The 23,277-nt window shown below is 40.7% G+C and overlaps 1 protein-coding gene across 1 annotated transcript; it reads right to left on the bottom strand.

Annotated features, from left to right (window-relative positions):
* Nucleotides 1–405: 405 nt before the first annotated feature.
* On the bottom strand, nt 406–17,496 carry spint1a (serine peptidase inhibitor, Kunitz type 1 a). Its single transcript, XM_084096838.1, has 11 exons — nt 17,105–17,496; nt 15,436–15,900; nt 13,049–13,206; nt 12,734–12,875; nt 9,495–9,665; nt 8,449–8,490; nt 8,216–8,347; nt 4,187–4,237; nt 3,903–4,073; nt 3,165–3,224; nt 406–1,268 (listed from the first exon to the last, which is right to left on the bottom strand). The coding sequence occupies exons 2-11, from the start codon at nt 15,842–15,844 to the stop codon at nt 1,078–1,080; spliced, it is 1,527 nt and encodes a 508-aa protein (XP_083952964.1). The 5' UTR covers nt 15,845–15,900; nt 17,105–17,496; the 3' UTR covers nt 406–1,077.
* Nucleotides 17,497–23,277: the final 5,781 nt, after the last annotated feature.

Raw genomic sequence — 23,277 nt, 5'->3', positions numbered from 1 at the left:
CAAAGGACTTATATTGGCTTCTATACTGTTTATATTGATTTTAGAGATTGCTGTGGCGGATTTGCATATATCAGGGATGATATAAGAGGTTCTGCAAACAAAGAAACTTTAACAAAAATGCCGTCCTGATGATTGAATGTGTAGTGTGATTAAGATTTGATAAAAATATTTTTTAAAAAGGAAGGAAATGTTCTTCGCCCTAAAACATACACTTTTATTTGTTTGTTGTTTTGTAAATTAATTAGCCATATATTAGAACAAAAATTGTAAAATTAACCCATAAGAAATGGTTGTAGGACTAATGTTGAGTCAATAGCGCCACCTGCAGGTCATATTACATCACAACCTCCCGTTTCTAACACTTGAATGAGAAAAATGAGAAATAAATACACATCCACACACTCAGTCTGTACATAGTTTTATTGAGGCCTTCCGAGATTAGCAGTTTAGAAATCAGTATAGATAACGCATTAAAAAACCTATGTACAAATTTGGATTGTGGGGTAATGTCTTTTATAATGGTAATTTCAGCTTATTACAAAAAAAAAAAACAATAAAAAAGAACATTAAAAGAAAAACAAAAGTGGCTCATGGATACAAATAACAAATAAAGAGCCATATCTAGGATCTAAAGCATACTAAAATATGTAACGAATTTCTAAATAGCAATGCAATGTTTACGATAAACCGTCGAGAGGCAGCATTGGAGACACACGGAAAACACAAACTAATTATACTAATCGTATTGCAAACTAAAAAGTAAATGGCTCAAGAATGTTTATATATTTTGTGCAATCATGGTTAGGATTTTAAAAACTGGCTTTAGTATATGCTATTGCAACATAATCACCCCTGAGTGAAATCCAACAAGCTATTATATATATAGCAAAAGACAAGTAAGAAATAAGACGAGTAAATCAATTATTCTGAAAAGTCGCTGGTAATAAAATTTTTCAAACCAAATGCAAACACACCGAACTCCCTTGTTACCAGCATGCCTACTGAAAAACAAACAGCTTAATCCAAAGAAATAAAATAATTAATGCATATACAAATTCATGTTTCACGTCACACAGTTCAGATGGGTTTGGTTGTGCTGTTGTAGACGAGTTTCTCCGAGTCCACGTAAGAGTGAACGTGTCCGCCGTTAACCGCCACTTGCTGATGTTTGTTCCGACGCTTCTTCCTTCCCTTCACGAGGCAACATGCGATAACAACCAGCAGGATCGCGATGGCGAAGCCCAGAACGACTGCGAACGCAATGGCAGCTGAGGAGAGAAGAGACGCGTGTCAATCATGCACATCTGGATCAGTGGAGAATCAATGCATGCAAAACAATCCCTAAACATCTGTTAATTATTTACTTATTTATGATTTAACGCCATATCAGGAGCAATGGCTATATTCAATGCAATCAATGGTATTTCAGTTTAAAAAATAATTATGATTACAATCAATTCAATACATTGTTTACAATAATTTAACAATTTTCTTTAAAAAAAAAACACGCATATGTAAAAGTGCGTCTCTGATAAAGAGAATATTTGTCTACGAAACCTGAACTTTGATAAGGTTTCTATGGAAGCTTGTTTCCGCCACAGAATAAAACATTTTAAAAGATAATTTGCGACTTTTTATCTCACAATTGCGAGTTTACATCTCTCAATTCTGACTTTATTTCTCAGAATTGCGAGATATAAAGTCAGAATTGCGTGAAATAAAGTCAGAATTGCGAGATATAAAGTCAGAATTGCGTGTTATAAAGTCAGAATTGCGAGATATAAAGTCAGAATTGCGAGATATAAAGTCAGAATTGCGAGATATAAAGTCAGAATTGCGAGATATAAAGTCAGAATTGTGAGATATAAAGTCAGAATTGCGTGTTATAAAGTCAGAATTGTGAGATATAAAGTCAGAATTGCGTGTTATAAAGTCAGAATTGTGAGATATAAAGTCAGAATTGTGTGTCATAAAGTCAGAATTGTGAGATATAAAGTCAGAATTGCATGAAATAAAGTCGCAATTGCATCTTTAAATTTAAATTGCGACTTTTTTTCTCGCAATTGCGACTTTATATCACGCAATTCTGACTTTATATCACATAATTGTGAGTTTATATCTTGCAATTCTGACATCTTTTCTAAGAATTGTGAGATATAAAGTCCAATAAGGGGGAAAAAAAATGACTTTTTTTATTTTTATTTTTTTACCTCAGAATAGTTTATATCTCACAATTCTGACTTTATAACATGCAATTGCGACTTTATATCTCACAATTCTGACTTTATATCTCCCAATTGTGTATTATAAAGTCAGAATTGTGAGATATGAAAAATTGCGAGATGTGAGAAAAAAAAGTCAGAATTTCAAGTATATTTCTCGCAATTGCGAGTTTATATCTCATAATTCTGACTTTATATCACGCAATTTTGACTTAACACAATTGCGACTTTATATCACGCAATTGTGAGAAAAAAAGTCAGAATTGTGAGATTAAAAAGTCGCAATTACCTTTTTTATTTTTCACTCTGTGGCGGAAACAAGCTTCCATAGGTTTGGACTTACAGCGCTTTGATTAACAAATGATGAGGTGTTGATTTAGTGAAATGTTTGTGCATCTTATATATGTTTTATATTACTCCTAAATTATGCTCATGTTGGTCTTAGTTTGCTTATTTGTGGTTATGTTTGCTTTAACGTCCCACGATAGTGGAAAAATCTTGTGTTTTCCATGCACGGAAAAGTCACGGAAATATACAAAATCAGACATATGCCAGTAGTAACGACAGTAATAACAATATTTACATGGAATCTTTCAATTTAATATTTGTCAGAAATTCTACAATTATTCCAGGAGAAAACGTTTTAAAAATATCCATTTATAGATTTTCTGAATAAAAATGTTGTCTAATATTATTTTTAAAAGGACATACTATTAAAATATGTTTTATACTCATGAAGTTTTTACATAAAATCACAAACCGGTTTCCATAAATATCTGCATGTCTAAGAAAACACAGACATGCATGTAATGCAAACTTGCATTAACGAGGTTTTAGTGCAACTTTTTACATTTAAACAAGATATTATCTGAGCAACATGATTCTCAATGTTCATCTTTTAAAGAAAAGCATGAATGTTATGCATTTATGAAGAGGCGTTACCTGTGTCGTTACTGCCTTCTTGCTTCTCAAACTGTCCACGTGTGGCAAACACGTCAGACTCTGAAATAATAATATAAACAGGGAATGAAGTTTTGCAGGAGAGAAAACAGAAAACAGTCTGTGTTTCCCACAGGATTTTTGTTTGTTAGACTTTGGTTCCTCTGGAGGGGGATGAACATGTAGTGCATTTGAAAGTTAAAATCATCAATCTGGTGCACTTTGAGAAAAGAGTCAGTGAATTGATTTGATTTGCACCTGAACTTAAATAAGAGGGATTGATGAAATCAGCTTCTTACCGTTTTCGAATCCATTCAGCCGAACTCCGGGTCTGGCGGTACCACTTTTAGCATAGCTTAGCATAGATCATTGAATCGGACAGGACCATTAGCATCTCTCTCAAAAAAATGACCAAAGAGTTTAGGTATTTTTCCTATTTAAAACTTGACTCTTCTGTAGTTACATCGTGTACTAAGACCGACGGAAAATGTAAAGTTGCGATTTTCTAGGCTGATATGGCTAGGAACTATACTTAAAATACCTAAACTCTTTGGTCATTTTTTTGAGAGAGATGCTAATGGTCCTGTCCAAGTCAATGATCTATGCTAAGCTATGCTAAAAGTGGTACCGCCAGACCCGGAGTTCGGCTGAATGGATTAGAAAACGGTAAGACTCAACTGTTTGAGTAAAATGAGCCTATTTCCAAAAAAAGTGGAGTATCCCTTTAAATCTCAAACTCACCGGTCACTGAACCGCACGAACTCATGCAGTCATCCTTCGTCTTAAAGCGGTTCAAGTTTCCGTAACACCCGCCGTAGTTAAAACGACTACAGAGCTGATCATACGGATTGTAGTACCAGTGGGTGAGGCTCTCGCGACAGCTTCCCGTTACCGGCGGCTCCACGCAGTGAGCTGGAAGAGGGAAGGAATCGAAGAGGGAATGAAGTTTAAGATAAAATTATCATCAATAAATATGTTTTGCATAATTTGCATAAATCACAACAGAAAATGAAATATAAAGTCACCTTTGGATGTGTCCACAGGAATTTCCAGCAATCGACTGAACTTTTTGTTCACTGAACGTAAAGAGAAGAACAAGTCCATTCAGGGCTGAACGATTCAACACACTTTACATGTAATCGCACGCGATTATGAAATGGCAAAGGCTGTGATTATTATGTGTTATGTGCAGCTTGTCAGTGACGTACGGCTCAGTAAACGCAGCTCCGTCTGAAACTGTGAGTTTGAGTCACTTATATTGTGCATTTGAGAAAGCAACACGCGTCAAACATCTTTCCAGACATGAGACGCATTTATGAACCTCATGTCCAACAAAAGACGACATTTAATAACATGCTTTTCCTCCAGACTCACTTCATGAGGACAGCTGAGCTCCTCCTGGGAGATGATGAGCTTCTGACACAGAATAAGGCAGTCGTGTGTTTATGAGTCGTGATTAATCAAAGCGTTTCAATCTTCTGTTTATTCAGATTCAGAGAGTGTGATGCCGATAGGGATTTCCTGGTATGATGTGTGTTATCGTACTTCTGCGGGGCATGTGTGTGTGTGAGATGCCCTCTGGTGTTCAGAGGGATATGTGGTGTGTGTGTGTGTGTGTGAGACGCCCTCTGGTGTTCAGAGGGATCTGTGGTGTGTGTTTATGAGTCGTGATTAATCAAAGCGTTTCAATCTTCTGTTTATTCAGATTCAGAGAGTGTGATGCCGATAGGGATTTCCTGGTATGATGTGTGTTATCGTACTTCTGCGGGGCATGTGTGTGTGTGAGATGCCCTCTGGTGTTCAGAGGGATATGTGGTGTGTGTGTGTGTGTGTGTGTGTGTGTGTGTGTGTGTGTGTGTGAGACGCCCTCTGGTGTTCAGAGGGATATGTGGTGTGTGTGTGTGTGTGTGAGATGCCCTCTGGTGTTCAGAGGGATGAGGGATCTGTGGTGTGTGTGTGTGTGTGTGTGTGAGACGCCCTCTGGTGTTCAGAGGAATATGTGGTGTGTGTGTGTGTGTGTGTGTGTGTGAGACGCCCTCTGGTGTTCAGAGGGATATGTGGTGTGTGTGTGTGTGAGAGACGCCCTCTGGTGTTCAGAGGGATTTGTGGTGTGTGTGTGTGTGTGTGTGAGACGCCCTCTGGTGTTCAGAGGGATCTGTGGTGTGTGTTTATGAGTCGTGATTAATCAAAGCGTTTCAATCTTCTGTTTATTCAGATTCAGAGAGTGTGATGCCGATAGGGATTTCCTGGTATGATGTGTGTTATCGTACTTCTGCGGGGCATGTGTGTGTGTGAGATGCCCTCTGGTGTTCAGAGGGATATGTGGTGTGTGTGTGTGTGTGTGTGTGTGTGTGTGTGTGTGTGTGTGTGTGTGTGTGAGACGCCCTCTGGTGTTCAGAGGGATATGTGGTGTGTGTGTGTGTGTGTGAGATGCCCTCTGGTGTTCAGAGGGATGAGGGATCTGTGGTGTGTGTGTGTGTGTGTGTGTGAGACGCCCTCTGGTGTTCAGAGGAATATGTGGTGTGTGTGTGTGTGTGTGTGTGTGTGAGACGCCCTCTGGTGTTCAGAGGGATATGTGGTGTGTGTGTGTGTGAGAGACGCCCTCTGGTGTTCAGAGGGATTTGTGGTGTGTGTGTGTGTGTGTGTGAGACGCCCTCTGGTGTTCAGAGGGATTTGTGGGGTGTGTGTGTGTATGTGTGTGAGACGCCCTCTGGTGTTCAATGGGATATGTGGTGGATATGTGGGGTGTGTGTGTTTGTGTATGTGTATGTGTGTGTGTATGTGAAACGCTAGAGATGTGACGGTGATAATATTCTCCCACCGGTTAATCGACTTGTGACAACACCGGTATTACCGGTTTCATCGTGGGCGTGGGGGGTGTTAGAGTGATGTAATTATTTTTTTTTTTTTACATGGCGTCAATTCATCATTCGTATTGAGTTTGATTGACATGCGATCTGACCAATCAAATTCCACCATTTTTGTGCGACAAAGCAGTCAAAAGAGTTATTGATTAACTTCGGTGGATTTGAACTTGGCTTTAACTGAGGCAATCTGTCACAACACATTAAAGAGCCAAAAAACGGTAGGCCTATTTTATATTTGACTGATCAAATTTGAAAGTTGAGACTTTGTTTCATATTAAATATTACCTGATTGGTCCTGTCTTTTCCGCGCGTTGTCAGTGTCCTCTATTTTTCACTGCTTGAGATCATGTTGAGAACAATAACGCCCTATTTAAGGGTATAGAGCGCGATTTCGGATTCAACCACAGTGTTTGAATGGTGGGTTCGTTATTATTCTTGAAAAACGCAAACGCTTATATTAAACATAAAACGTTTATTAAAAAGAATAAGAATACACCATGTAAGGTTACATTTCATCACTTCACGAATGGACAGCGACTCTTAAGTAGCAGGAACGCGTTCTCGCGCATTCATGTTAAGTGCATTTTTGGGAAACGCGCGTGGAATTGCGGCGTGTGACGAGCGTAACCTTGCACATAGAGAACGCTCTTAAGAGCTGGAATCTCCGCACTAGCCTAACTGAAAACTATGAAAGCCGTGTGACCGGCCAACCGGTGAAAAAATACATTAAAGAAACTATTCCCTCTGATTTTGTTTCATTAATAAATTTTGACTAATCGCAGCAGTCTCGCATTCGTTTAGAGCTCGTGTGAATTTAACGAACAACCTCGTTCCAACAGGAAACGCCACATGAATTTCACTGCGATTTATGAGTTTTTCTTTTGCGTGAAAAGTTCGCCGGAGATGTGTTAAAAGATTAATTCATGCACACAAGAGAGTGCATTCATGATTATTAGGCTACCGGTATACTAATCCTTGTTCAAGGGCGAAAAGAGAACTCGATACTGACGCGCGTCTTTTTCGTGTGTGTGTGTGTGTATGTATGTGTGCGTGTGTAATAGGCAGGACTTACAGCGCGCGGTCTCTTGTTTTGTCGCGCTTGAATGGTTGAGCGTGATCATACAACGCTAGTCAACTGGTGACAGAAAATACGGATACTGCGTAATTGCTTTAAAAAAAATTTTTTGCGGTGCTGCGGTGGGCAAGTGATGAAACCGGTGTTGCGACTGAACACCGTGTAACACCGGTAACACCGACTATCGCGCCAAGCCTATGAGACGCCCTCTGGTGTTCAGAGGGATTTGTGGGGGGGTGTGTGTGTGTGTGTGAGACGCCCTCTGGTGTTCAGAGGGATTTGTGGGGGGGTGTGTGTGTGTGTGTGTGAGACGCCCTCTGGTGTTCAGAGGGATTTGTGGGGGGGTGTGTGTGTGTGTGTGTGAGACGCCCTCTGGTGTTCAGAGGGATTTGTGGGGTGTGTGCGTGAGACGCCCTCTGGTGTTCAGAGGAATTTGTGGGGGTGTGTGTGTGTGTGTGTGTGTGAGAGAGACGCCCTCTGGTGTTCAGTGGGATTTGTGGGGTGTGTGTGTGTGTGTGTGTGTGTGTGTGAGAGAGTGCCCTCTGGTGTTCAGAGGGATTTGTGGGGTGTGTGTGTGTGTGTGTGTGTGTGTGTGTGTGAGAGAGTGCCCTCCGGTGTTCAGAGGGATTTGTGGGGTGTGTGTGTGTGTGTGAGAGAGTGCCCTCTGGTGTTCAGAGGGATTTGTGGGGTGTGTGTGTGTGTGTGTGTGTGTGTGTGTGTGTGTGTGTATGTGTGTGAGACGCCCTCTGGTGTTCAGAGGGATTTGTGGGGTGTGTGTGTGTGTGTGAGACGCCCTCTGGTGTTCAGAGGGATTTGTGGGGTGTGTGTGTGTGTGTGTGAGACGCCCTCTGGTGTTCAGAGGGAAAACTGCGCATAAAATAATCTCAGCCTTCGCCAAATCGCATGCGGTTTCATTGCGATTAATAGTGCAGCTCTAATAGCCTCATCAGTCACACATAAAACTGTTTTTTGAAACTAATAAATGCTTAAATGTATCTTGATTTAAGAATGTTTAGATATTTGTACTGTAAAACAAGACAAAATACTGAGCAAGAAACTTTTCTTTTCAGTGCATAATCTGTTTTTATAGTAATGATGAAAGTGATCCTCACATCTGGCGCATTCGCCCTCGTCCGAACCGTCGCTGCACTGCTTCTCTCCGTCACACTCGAAATCTTTTCCGATGCAACATCCACTAGAACATGTGAAGTGTTCAGGACCACAAGCCACGTCACACTGCTCAACTGTGTGTGTTTGCAAGAGTTCAGAACAGAGGATTTCACTTTAGACATTTATAATAAAAATTAAATAGCATACTGGCATTGAAAAAAATCAGCAAGATTACCATCATGGATCGGTCCTAATCTTCCAGATGGAGGACCAGAAACTGCAATAATAAGAAAATATTTAATGTAAAATAAAGATATTTTGAAAAGCCACACTTAAAAATTAGTTTAAGTGATTTCATTTGACAACAAAAATGGCAAATAAAGTGTCATTTATTATTTAAAACAAAAAACAGAATGCACAGACACACTTTACAAACAAAACATTTGAAATAAAGAGATGATTATGCACATTAATAAATGATTAATGCACTTTTGAATGAGCCATTGATGACACGCAGCTGCTTTATTATTAGTTTTCACAGTTTGTGTTGAAACGTATTAAGCAATGCATGTTTTTCATGCAGTTTAATAAGGTAAAGCCGCCTGAAAAAAACATTATTTTAACCATTACCTGTCCTAATTTGCAAAAACTAAAATAATAATAATAATAATAATAATAATAATAATATTATTATTATTATTATTTTTTATATATATATATATATATATATATATATATATATATATATATATATATATATATATATATATATATATATATATATATATATATATTAGTATTTTTATTTATTTAGTTTTTGCAAATTATGATTATTGCAAATTATTATTATTATTATTTTTTGGGAAAGTCACAAGTGAATTAAAAACCTATAAAAGTTAAGATAAAAACTTTTGTATTACATAACTATAGTTATAGTATTAAATGTTAGATTTGGTTGTTTAAATAAATTAACACTTGTATACATTTTATGCACAATAACAATCATTTGCATTATACTTTAATTAGTAAATAAATTAATAATTAGTAAATAAATTATATATATATATATATATATATATATATATATATATATATATATATATATATATATATATATATATATATATATATATATATATATATATATATATATAATTTTTAGCTATGCTATTATTACCATTTATGGCTCCACTCTGCACAGTGAAAATTTAAGTTTTATCTGTTGTAATTAATGAGCATCTGTTTGTAAACGTGACCATAAAAAAAAAAAAAGAACAATACCTGAAACTTTGTCACAAGCGTTCTCGCATTCGTTGAACGTCAGGTAGTTGTTGCTGTTCGGTCTGCAGCCTCCGAACTTGAACTCCTCGCATTTCTCAGTGGCGGCATTGTAGTGCCAGCGTGGAAAAGAGCCTCGACACGGACCCTCCTTCTTCGGCACCAGACAGTGATCTGATCGGAGGAAGACCATTCATTCGTTTATTCAACATTTACAACAAATGTTGCTGACTTGCACTGAACAGAATAAGCTGATTCACTTCTAAAGGCCTGCAATGTCAAATAAAGAAAATTCTCTTTTCATTTACTTGCTCTTATGTTGTTCCTGACAGAAAACGAAGTATCATAACTTAGTCCGTATGACTTGCATGCAATATTCAAAGTCTTCTGAAATTACATGTTTTGTGCCACTGGTTCTAGTGTCTGTCTGGTCAATAAAACATGTAAAAGTCAGAATCGCAAGTTATAAACTTTGAACTGCGAGATAAAAACTTACAATTGCGAGAGAAGTCAGATTTTTAGGACACTAAATTAGGCCACAACTAAATTAGGCCACATTAGGCCACAACTGCCCCAGTTGCCCCAATAATGGTTGGAGTCTGACTGGTAACCTGAAGGTTGTGGGTTCAATTCTCAATATATGTGTGTGTGTGTGTGTGTGTGTGTGTGTGTGTGTGTGTGTGTGTGCACTAACATGGAGTGGTTAAATGCAGAGGACAAATTTCAAGTATGGGCTACCATACTTGGCCTACACATTCACATCACATTTCTTTTAAATTAAATTGCGAGTTATAAAGTCTGAACTATGAAAAATGTCACAACTATGAGATATAAACTCACAATTCTGAGAAAAATGTCACAACTATGAGATATACACTCACAATTCTGAGAAAAAAGTCACAACTATGAGATATAAACTCACAATTCTGAGAAAAAAGTCAAAACTATAAGATATAAACTCAATTCTGAGAAAAAAGTCACAACTATGAGATATAAACTCACAATTCTGAGAAAAAAAGTCAAAACTATAAGATATAAACTCAATTCTGAGAAAAAAGTCACAACTATGAGATATAAACTCACAATTCTGAGAAAAAAAGTCACAACTATGAGATATAAACTCACAATTCTGAGAAAAAAAGTCAAAACTATAAGATATAAACTCACAATTCTGAGAAAAAAGTCAAAACTGTAAGATATAAACTCACAATTCTGACAAAAAAGTCAAAACTATAAGATATAAACTCACAATTCTGAGAAAAAAGTTGTGCAAATAGAAAATAGTTTTAGAAAATACATCACAATTGTGAGCTCCAAAGTCCAAATTTTGAGATATAAACTCATAATTGCGGAAAAGACAGAATTGTGAGATATAAACTCATAATTGTAAGTTATAAATTCTGAACAGCGAGATATAAACTCACAATTAGGAGGAAAAAGTCAGAATTATGAGATATAAAACATTTTTTTTATTGTGTAGCAGAAAAAAAACGGAAAAAAAAAACCGTCCATACTTTTTCTAACACATCATCATAAAAGTGCCGGTCATGTGTTCCTTCAGGAATTCAACCGTGTGTGTGTGTGTGTGTGTGTGTGTGTGTGTGTGTGAACACACAACCTATGTGAAATATGAATGCTTACTCAGACACAGAACTAAAAGTACCACTTACACAAGCGGAAAATATGAAAGGAGATAAATACCACAGTGCTGTAGATTTGCTTCAGATAAACACGCATTTAACTCTTTAATCTGGTACAATCAGTAACTGTGAACAGACAACTTTTTAATAATTAATGACTTATGATTTAAATGCGTTACACATTACATAGTTTATTCACGTTTCCTGCGCTTTGAAAACACAAATGCAACATGAATAATGTAAATATCGGTTCTGAATTCAAACTGATAGAATTAATTTGTCTATGATCGTCTGAATTCAGGATTTTAGATTTACATTTTTGGTCAAAGCCTCATGAGGACAGCTTCACAAACCCTCGATGACGAGAATGTCCTCATTCTCTGTGAAACTCCCACCGCAAAACCTGCCGTACCTGTTTGTGAAACACTCAAGAAAATGGCCACACACAGCTCAGATGGTTTCTTGTTTCAGCTGAAGCTAGAAAACATCGTGCAATCGATTACCAGTCTAAAACCTCTGAGCCACGTCCAGGATTTATCATGAAATCTCTGATGGTTTAGACAAAATAACTCAACCTAGTCGAGCTGCGATTAAAAGAAAGCACTGTTTGAGAAAACCAGAACATTCTGGGTTAACAGAACGAAACTGTTTGACAAATCCTGGTAAATGGTTAATCCATGTTTTCCGGCAACTAATTAAGGTCACTTCAAAACTTGTTGGACCAGAACTCATAATAGGTCAACAGAACTCAGACTGAATGACTGAGAAACGCTCTTCACAGAACTTGATAGCAATGAGCGGTTTCATTTTTATAGCAAGTGATGATGCATATAGAAATGAATATTAACTCTGACGGCCTTCAAGAACATCACACTTCATACAATATACAAAGGCAGCCGTCCTCAACATATTAAACTGGATATCTGTTCACATTTTTTAAAATTAAGAGTTTATCATTTTCAGTTTCGGTCAAAAAAATAGATTTCTGACAACTTCTTTCATAACAAGTTTATATATCAGAATTCTGACTCTTTTCCCCACAATTACGAGTTTATATCTCATAATTCAGACTTTATAACTCAATTGCAATGTTATATGTCACAATTCTGACTTTTTTACCCACAATTACGAGTTTATATATCAAAAATTGGACTTAATTCTGACTTTTTTCTTGCAATTATGTGTTTATATCTTCAAAATTCGGAGTTTATAACTCCCAATTGCGATGTTACATCACACAATTCTGACTTTTTCTCGCAATTACAAGTTTATAACTCCCAATTTAGACCGTATAGGTCACAATTGCAAGTTTATATCTCACAATTCAGAGAATCGTAAGCTATAGTCTAAACTGTGAGACGTCACAGTTGCCTTTTTTATTTCTTTATTCCCTGGCGGAAACATACAGACCTCAACAGATCTGTTTTAATTAGTGCAATTTTTTCCAGAAATGAATTGTTCGGTGCATATAATGTACATGCTCTACAATTTGTATATTATCTATGTTGATATATTCAGCAGAAAAATTCCACCTGCAGTTAAAAAGCAAATAAATATATGAAGCAAACATACACAACTCCTGTTGCGTTTTCATGTACTCACGGAGTGACTGTTCTGGGGTCAGGACCAAAACCGAGACCTCGGTCGAGCCCGTCTGTCCTGCGTCATCTGTGACCGTGAGTCGGAACTTATACATCCCGGGAGAAAGATTGGAGACGGTCACGGAATCCTTAAATTGCCCTTTCTGACAACAACAAGAAAGAAGAAATTGTACATTAATTAAATATCTAAATAAAAAACAAATACATTGTCAGAATTTATAGCTGTCTAATCTGATGCATTATATATATATATATATATATATATATATATATATATATAATGAACTCTTAGTAATAAATAACAGCGCAGACACACCTTCATAATAGCCGACGTGTCTCCAGACACCTGCACCCACTCATACTTCACAATCTCTTTATCGTCTTTGCTCTGAATGCCGTTTAACTCCACATCTTCTTGTGGTTGAACGACTCGGTCCTGCCCGGCAATTGCAACCGGAGGTTTGTCCTCCACGTCTGCAAGAAATCAAAACACTGCTGCCATGAAACATTATGCAACATGAAACAACAGCCATGGGAACTGCATAAGATGCCAAGAATGATAGCGAGAACGCAAGCTTGATCTTGTATGCTGAAGATCAGCCGATAGAGAACTAATAAAGTGTGATTTAAAGGAACACGCCGACTTTTTGGGACTTTAGCTTATTCACCGTATCCCCCAGAGTTAGACAAGTCCATACATACCCTTCTCATCTCCGTGCGTGCCGTAACTCTGTCTGACGCACCCACCGCTAGCCTAGCTTAGCACAAAGACTGGAGGTAAACGGCTCCAGCTAGCATACTGCTCCCAATAAGTGACAAAATAACGCCAACATTTTCCTATTTACATGTTGTGATTTGTATAGTCACAGCGTGTACAAATAACAAGGTCACATGAGTCAATAACTTGAAAATGTTGGCATTATTTTGTCACTTATTGGATGCAGTATGCTAGCTGGAGCCGTTTACCTCCAGTCTTTGTGCTAAGCTAGGCTAGCGGTGGGTGCGTCAGACAGAGTTACGGCACGCACGGAGATGAGAAGGGTATGTATGGACTTGTCTAACTCTGGGGGCTTCGGTGAATAAGCTAAAGTCCCAAAAAGTCGGCGTGTTACTTTAAGTGTCAGACATGCAGAGGAACTGAAAGACTAAAAGATATCAATCCTAAACAAGATGCGATTCTATACGGTTGAACCAGGGGCGCAGGAACACAACAGCAATCATTATCATCAGGTTTCTGCATTCAGATCATCAAGACTATGAAATCAAGATACGACTTTTCAGAATTTTAGTCGATTTCTGTATAAACTGCTGTACTCCAAAAACATGAGAAAATAAGTGTGCATAGGGGTGGGCGATATACCGGTATACATAATAAACCGGACGAAATCGGTCAACCGGTAGAGATTCTGGGTGATCATCTCTCGCGGTTACGCTGACGTGGCGTTGCCGTTCTGTGCCGTCTCGAGAGCTTATCGTTTGAATGCGTTATTAAGCCTTAATTTTAAACCGTTCAAGCTCAAGATAACAGACTCATTTTGGTATATGCGTGCACTGTCTGAGAGAAATGCGCGCACATAAAGCCGCTGCTCATACAGCGTGAGAACTGAACTTAGCACCTAGACTTCTAGGCAAACACACACACACGTCAAAATGCCTGCGTTTTGTATCCTCGTAAACACAGTCGTTTATGTCTTAAGTGGACGTAAATGGTGGAGAAAGAAAGCGCATGTGTATCAGTATATTGGATCAGTGCATTCGCTCTTAAAGTGACAGCAGCCTAATAAACCTGCTTTGCTCTATTGTAGTTTTTTATTTCTAGTGCTTAAAGTTTTTCACGTAGGTCTATTTAATTTGTGTCTTTGTTCAATTTTATTGCTTGTAATTATTTTCTTTGCTCCTATTTTATCACTGACTTGCCTTTAGTGAGATTGTAAAAAAAAAAAATATATATATATATTTTTTTTTTAACTTATGTTAGTTAGGCTAGCATTACTTTATGTGATTTTGAAATTGGAAATGAGATTTATGAAATTTCAAATCAATTCTTATGTCAAAAAACTTTATTTAAAGCACTAAATAACTATATCGTTGTCAAGAAATACAATTATTCATATCGTGATATAAGATTTGTCATATAAGTGTGCATTTAATTTACAGTCATTCTCTCCCAGAAAAACAGCAAAACTATTGATCTTGCACTCCTCTGTTTGTCAAATCAGCTGTGATGTAAACTAAACACTATTGGCTATTTAAAGAGTATTAAATAATCAATTTTTTTGTACGTCTCGTCAGTCAACACAGAAAACTGCACTTAATTTGCTCCCCAATATGACTGTTATCAATTAATTCCTACGCCCCTGGTTATTACAACCGGCTTGAATATGAAACAATGACACGCTTCTGAGGATCTCAGCAGGTCTGGACATGCATGAGTATTTCAAGGAGTAAGTTTTAAAACATACTTGACCAAAAACACTACATACAAAAATCCTGAATCCTGAAAAAAACACTAGATATAAGAGATTTCTTGACACGCCTAAGATGATTTTCCTTACCTGGCACCTGTTGCTCAATGTACTCTTTAAAAATAAATGTCAAAAACAGGCGTCAAATATATACAGAAATCCAGAATTTACTAATTTACTACTGAACTGTACAATAAATGTAATATCTCCACATACTTGTAAGACGATTTCCTCTTACCTGAAATCTTTTGCTCGAGGTAATCTTTAAAAACAGACTTCAGAAGGTAGTTGCTGAAGCCCTTCTTCCTCACAAAGCGACAGACTTTCGTCTGTTTGTACAGACAGTTGAAGATGAAGCACGAGGTGATGCTTTTGGGATCTTGACCGTGCTCCATCAGAGCCAGATTGCAGTTTGGATCATTACAGCAAGCCCGAACACAGTCTTCAGCCCGGGTCACCTGAGGAGAACTCAGGAATGTGGCTCCTTCCTTCACAGACTCATCCGTGTTCAACACGAAATCCTCTTTGCCATTACTGAATCTTTCCATGCAGGGTTTCCCTTGATCCTGAGCCTCTGATGGAGACGCATGGAGAACGATGTGCAGAACCACCGCGGTCCAGAAGAACCAGAGCCGAGCCGGAGTCATTCTCCAACAGAAGAAAACCTCCAGTCAAATCCCTTTATAAACGATTCAAAACCAATCTGAACAGAAAGAGAAAACTTTACACATTAAAACTCCCAAATATTTATATATAATATAAAAAATATAAACGTTAAAACTTCCAAATATTTATATATATATTTATATATATATATATATTTGGTAGTTTTAACAGACTAAATCCATAAAGAATCAATAAGGAGTCATTCTCCAACAGAAGAAAATCTCCAGTCAAATCCCTTTATAAACGATTCAAAACCAATCTGAACAGAAAGAGAAAACTTTAAACGTTAAAACTTCCAAACAATATTAATTTTATAGCTAGTAGAATAACTAAATCCATAAAGAATCAATAAGGAGTCATTCTCCAAAGGAACAAAACCTCCAGTCAAATCTCTTTATAAATTATTAAAGATTAATCTGAAAAAAGAAAACTTTCAACATTAACACTTCCAAATAATATTTATATTATACATACAGCTAGTCCAATGACTAAATCCATAAAAAATCAATGAGTCACTCTCCAATAAAGAACAAAACTTCCAATAAAATATATATATAAAAAATGTATTGTATTATATAATAGCTGGGGGTTTCAAGCTTTTAAATTTCCACAGACCACCAAATATGATCATCCTAATACAAGCAAACCCACAATTTTTAAGGCATCTATATATTTTCACGTGCAAAATACTATTTCGAAAACATCTATTATGCTACATTATTATATGTTTTTTCCTACTCACTACAGCACTGTATTGTTAGATGTATTATTTCTATATTTAAGTCGACTATTGAATAAGAGAGAATCCATATAAAAGGAGTCATTCTCCTCTGGACAATAACAACTCGCAGTATCTTTTCACACATACGGTGAATCAGGTAAACTAGGAAATGTTATGACATTGAGATAACTGACTGTAAAGTAAATCTCCAGATCAATCTGAGAAGATTACCAAAAGTATTCATACAGTACAAAACATTCTCATAACCATCTAGAAAGACTTTAAACACGCCATTAATCAGACATTATCCCCTAAAAAAAGTTAAAACTATAGCCTATCGATACCTTAAAACACTCACAATTCTTATACGACACAATAGCGAATATTTACCACCACAGTAATGTTGAATATATCTGGTTTAATGAAACATAAACATTACAGGCCGACTGAGGGAAAACGCAGCAGATTTTTGTGCTCGTCATTTAAACACTTTAAAACATTAAACATATCAACTTCTCACCTATTAAACAGCACTATAAGAGTTCGTCTCCTCCAAACACGGTGTAATTCCTCATCGGCCAGATATAAAAGCGTCGTTTAAACCAGAGTTTCGGTGGAAATGTGTCGCTGATTCCGAGTAAAACTGTGGCAGATCCGGAGCTTCAGGTGTGTCCGATACCGAGATACCTGCGCGAGCAGGAAGTGATGACGTCACGCCGCAGGCACTCAGACTCCGCCCCCTCACCGCGGTGTTGAGTTATGTTTGCTTGGGGAAATATTTATCCACCGTTCTTGCCAGGCGTTCAGTTTCTAATGTCTGACTGTTGTCTAACTGCATCAACGAACTAACCCGCAGACTATAACACGTGATCTGTGGCTATTGTGCGTGACTGTCACTTCTGCTTAATGTGTAATGGGGTTGTTTTGACATCCAATAATAATGTTTTTTTATTATTTTTTTTTGGTTTGGTTTTATAAAAAACTAATTTGTTAAAAAAGAAATTAACTTCTGTTATAAAGTGTCTATTAAAGTGCAATGGAAAGTGTCGTTTCCTTATTCAGATTAGATGCATCATTCACCACAAACCCCGAAAGGACTTTTTGAAGTGCTATTCATGTGAAGTTTCATGTTGGTGATCTTTCTGAAAAATCAAGCTTCAAAGCCACAGCGACTCTCAATGTATTTGCTCATTTGCTTTAGCTAGTTCTCCGGTTTAACTTAACTAGGTATATCATGTGCTCTTCAGTCGCTTCACATTGATTTATTCTAATAAGAAGCACTTTAAAGTGTGTGAATTATGTCTGAATGCACATATTTCTTTGAGTGCACCAATTCTGGCCTGAGCTTCAGATGATGCCAATGATTCCTCTTCTGGGCATGCATGCAGTGAACGTCGCTTTGTCTGAGGTTTGAGGTAAACAATGCATTGAAGTGAGATTGACATTATCATTTCTGTAACGGAAACCCACTTTAAGTGCACGAATGTAAAATCCCCCAACACGTTTTAAAGACATCATCTGACACGCCATTGTTCAGTACAAAGACTGGTTGTTTGATACATTAATCAGCATTAAATCCTTTTAAGAAACTGACATGAATGGTGTATTTACAATCCCCTCCTCTTTTAATATTCTTAAATCTATTGTCTTAATGTCTGTGTTTAGTATCTGTGTTTATTCATTTAGCTCGTATTCAAGAGCGTAAATATGCACTTGTTTTGTAATTAATAAATCGTTAAATGCAAGTTTTGGGCGCTTGTGATCCACATACAGAACCAGCTGCAGTGTTTAAACAGCTGGATGCTCTAAAATGATAAACGTAAAAAAAACCTTAATGTACTAAAACTCACATTAAACAATCAAATTCAGTATGTGTATTAAATATAGGCGAGCAGATGAGCCCAGAATATGAACACAACATGCTTTCATTATGGTTTTCTCTTGCCTGTACATAGTAGGCCTATGCATTATTAATAAGGTGTATTGAATTTGTTTTTTTAATATCACCGTCTGACTGGTAAAAATGACTGGCGAAAGTACCTGGATCATGATCTACTACTTGAGCTTCTTCTTTACGATCGCGAGGCCACAGAAGAGGATTTGTGAATGACAGCGAAGCGTTTATTACATTATCAAGGTCACATGATACTGACAACATGACAATGTCCAGATTACACTTATACTACACACACTCTCTTCCAGAGATGGGACCAAGTCACACATGTGCAAGTCTCAAGTCTTAACCTTCAAGTCTCAAGTAAGTCCCAAGTATTTTTTTCTTGGGCAAGTCAAGTCCAAGTCAAGTCACCTTATTATTGTAATTTTACCTGCAGAATCTAATCTTAATAAAGTGAAAAGACAAGATATAAGTAACTGTCAGTAAATTACAATAATTTGGATTTGCATTGTAAATACTCATGTTCAGTAAAATACATCATGGAATCAAACAAAATTGTAACTTCATAAAATTATTTATTTTTCACTTCTGCCAACAGTGTTTTAAATGTTTTACATTTTCAACATTGAGTCCATAAAACAAATAACAGCTTAACATCCAACAGACTCCTCTCTGAACACCTCTCTCTCTCTCTCTCTCTCTCAAACACACTCACTCTCACACAATCTCTCTCTCTCTCTCTCTCTCTCACACACACTCTCTCACACACACACACACTCACCCTCGCTCTCTCTCTCTCACACACACACACACACACACACACACACTCTCTCTCTCTATCTCTCTCAAACACACTCACTCTCACACACTCTCTCTCTCTCTCTCTCTCACACACACACACTCACCCTCGCTCTCTCTCTCTCTCACACACACACTCTCTCTCTCTCTCTCAAATTCAAATTCAATGAGCTTTATTGGCATGACTTGTACAGTATTGCCAAAGCATTGGCCATTACATAAATGGACATTACATACACAAATAATCAATAAATTCAATAAATCAATCAGTAAACAAATGTATGAATATATTTATATAAACAAGAAAAAAAAAACAAAAAAAAACACCTTTGTACATTAGTACTGTCACGGGGTGAAGAATCACTCGACAAGGCAGGCTTAGTGAAAAGGCCCCGGAGGGTGGATTTATTTACAGTGATGAAATAAAAGGTGAAGGAAGACGGTGATCCGGTGAGTGATGGCTGGTGCTCCAAGTGCTCTGAAGTGTTCAATCCAAAACGAAAGTGGGTGTCCAAACGTGCTCCAAATGTGATGGGCTGTCGGTCACTCGCTGCTTTCTGAAGGGAACAGAGAGAAAGGTTAGTCCAGCAATACATTCAGCTCGAGACCAGAGTCTATCTGTCTGCTCAGCGCGTGCTGCTTTTGTGGCTGTGGGCTGATGAGGTGCAGCTGTGACCGATCAGCCCGCTGTGAGGACGTGCAGGTGTTTTGTGTTTGTTACCAGGGCGACGCTGATTCCTTTGAGGACGCTCGTCACATTCCCCCCCCCTAAGCGTCGTTCTGGTCCTGTGAACATATGGAGATAGTAGGGGTGAAACAAGGGGAGGGTGGGGAATGACCCCTGACAGACCTGCATAAGCTGTCCATATCCGTGAGAGGCCATCAGCGTTCGCGTTGGCGGCCCCGGCCCGATGTCGTACCTCGAAGTGGAAGTCCTGGAGCGCTAGGAACCAGCGAGTCACCCTGGCGTTGGTGTCCTTGGCGCGGGCCATCCACTGAAGAGGCGCATGGTCTGTGACCAGGGTGAACTTGCGGCCTAGGAGGTAGTACCGGAGCTCCAGGACTGCCCACTTGATGGCCAGGGCCTCCCTCTCGACGACGGCGTACTTCCTCTCGGCCGGGGACAGCTTCCTGCTGATGTAAATGATCGGATGCTCCTCACCTTCCTGGACTTGGGACAGGACGGCTCCCAGTCCCGTGTCGGAGGCATCCGTCTGCAGCAGGAAGGGGCAGCCAAAGTCTGGAGCGCGGAGTACCGGTGACGACGTCAGTGCCGCTTTGACCCGGGCGAAGGCCTCTTCAACGGCTGGGGTCCAGCATACTTTCTCCGGCTGCCCCTTCCTGGTCAGGTCTGTCAGAGGGGCGGCTAAAGAGGAGAAGTTGGGGATAAAACACCGGTAATACCCTGCCAACCCCAAGAAAGCTCGTACCTGGGTCTTTGTCTGGGGTCTCGGGGCGGAGTGGATGGCCTCTACTTTCTTCTCCTGGGGTTGTATAAGGCCCCGTCCGACACGGAAACCCAGGTACTTGGCTTCGGAGAGAGCTAGATGACATTTTCGGGGGTTGGCGGTGAGTCCAGCCCGCCGGAGCTCCGAAAGCACCCTCCGCAGACGCTCCAGATGTTCTCCCCATGCCTCGGAGTGGATCACGACGTCATCGATGTAGGCGGCTGCGTAGGCTTGATGGGGCCGCAGGATGATGTCCATCATTCGTTGGAAGGTCGCGGGGGCCCCGTGCAGGCCGAAGGGAAGGGTCCGGTACTGCCAGTGGCCATTGGGGGTTGAGAACGCAGTTTTAGGTTTAGCAGTTTCGGAGAGTGGTACCTGCCAATAGCCTTTGGTGAGGTCCAAGGTGCTGATATACCGGGCCCTTCCCAAACGGTCCAGCAGCTCGTCGACCCGAGGCATGGGGTACCCGTCGAATTCGGAGACTTCGTTCAGGCGGCGGAAATCGTTGCAGAAGCGGAGGGTGCCATCCGGCTTTGGAACCATTACAATGGGGCTGGACCACGGGCTCCGGGATGGTTCTATTACCCCCAACTTTAGCATTTGTTGGATTTCCTCCTCAATAGCCTGCCGACGAGCTTCCGGGACACGGTAGGGCCGTTGCCGGACGACGACTCCTGGGGGTGTCCTGACGTCGTGCTGGACCACGTTGGTCTGCCCGGGCTGGGTTGAGAACACATCCTGGAACTGACTGACCAGGTGCTGCAGCTCCGCCTTCTGGGCAGCCGAAAGATGGGGGTTGACGTCTACAACCACGGGATCAGTGAGACTTAGGGCCGCCACTTGGTCCCGGGTCCCCACCCACTTCTTTAGGAGGTTAATATGGTAGAGTTGCTCTGTCTGGCGTCGACCAGGTTGCCTTAGACGGTATGTGACTGGCCCAATCTTTTCCAACACCGTGTATGGTCCCTTCCAGGAAGCCAGGAACTTACAGGCAGAGCTGGGGACCAGGACCATGACGCGGTCTCCCGGCTGGAACTCCCGTGGTTGGGCTGCCCGGTCGTAATGGCGTTGCTGCGCTTGTTGGGCTTTGCTGAGGTGTTCCCGGACTAATGGCATCACTCGATCGATTCTCTCTCTCATTTGTCGTACATGCTCGATGACGGTGCGATGAGGGGCAGGCTGCTGCTCCCAAGCTTCCCTGGCGATGTCGAGGAGCCCACGTGGTTGGCGGCCGAACAGGAGCTCAAAGGGGGTGAAGCCAGTTGAGGCCTGGGGTACTTCGCGGATCCCGAAGAGCACGTAGGGAATCATAAGGTCCCAATCCCGCTTATCCTCCGCCGCCACGCGTCTCAGCATCTGCTTAAGGGTCTGGTTGAACCTCTCTACGAGCCTGTCCGTCTGGGGGTGATAAACCGTGGTCCTCAACTGCTTCACCCGCAGCAGCCTGCAGAGATCTGCCATTAGCCGGGACATGAACGGTGTTCCCTGGTCAGTCAGTATCTCCGCGGGGATGCCGACTCGGCTGGCCAACAGAAACAGCTCCTGGGCGATGGACTTCGCGGTGGCTTTGCGTAGGGGAACTGCTTCTGGGTACCGGGTGGCGTAGTCGACGATCACCAGGATGTGTTCGTGTCCCCGGGCAGACTTTGGCAACGGCCCCACTATGTCCATTCCGATCCGCTCGAAGGGCACCTCGATGATGGGCAGCGGGATGAGCGGGCTGGGGGGAGGAGTCCTGGGCGACGTGACTTGGCAGGTCGGGCAGGCTTGACAAAACCGCTTTACTTCGGCCTCCAGGCCCGGCCAGAGGAAACGGTCGCGGATGCGCTGGGTGGTGTTGGCTGCCCCGAGGTGTCCTGCCATGGGGTGAGAATGGGCCAGCTCCAGGATAGTTTCAGTCTTGGCTCGGGGTACCACCAGTAGTTTTTTCTCCTCCCCCCTCCGCTGTGCGACACAGTACAGCAGGCCATTCTCGACGACAAAATGCGGGAGAGGATGGGGCCGTGGGAGGACGTCGTTTCCATCGATGATCCGCACCTGAGACCAACAGTGCTTTAAACGATCGTCCTCCCGTTGTTCCTTGGCGAATGAGCCCCCTCCTGCAGCCTGTTGGTAAACATCAAGGAAAGGATTAGAAGACTGGGAGGGGGACTCACCATCTCTCCCGCTGTCGGAGGCAAGTAGGGCTGGTCTGCGGCGGGGTCCACGCGGCCGCCTCCGTCTTCGACGGTTCCCCTCTGGGCTGGCAGGCTGAGTAGCGGCGGTGAGCAGCTTGTCGAAGCCCGGCCAGTCTCTCCCAAGCAGTACGGCCACCGGCAGGTCCTTCACCAAGCCAGCCTCCACCGGCCAGGTGCCTTGGGGTGACGATATGGTGACTCTACGGGCCGGTACTTGGCGAGTGTCTCCGTGTACGCAGGTAATCGGCAGAAAACTCTTCTCACCGCTTCGGGGGGCACACAATCGTGACTGGATGAGGGTGACCGCACTGCCTGAGTCTAGCAGGGCCCGGAAACGTTTCCCCTCCACGACCACGTCTGCTTCAGGGGCTCC

The sequence above is a fragment of the Abramis brama genome (genome assembly GCF_963993115.1).
Source record: "Abramis brama genome assembly, chromosome: 21".
Taxonomy (NCBI): domain Eukaryota; kingdom Metazoa; phylum Chordata; class Actinopteri; order Cypriniformes; family Leuciscidae; genus Abramis; species Abramis brama.
Note: the sequence above shows the minus strand (reverse complement) of the source record. Positions and strands in the feature narration are given on the sequence as shown.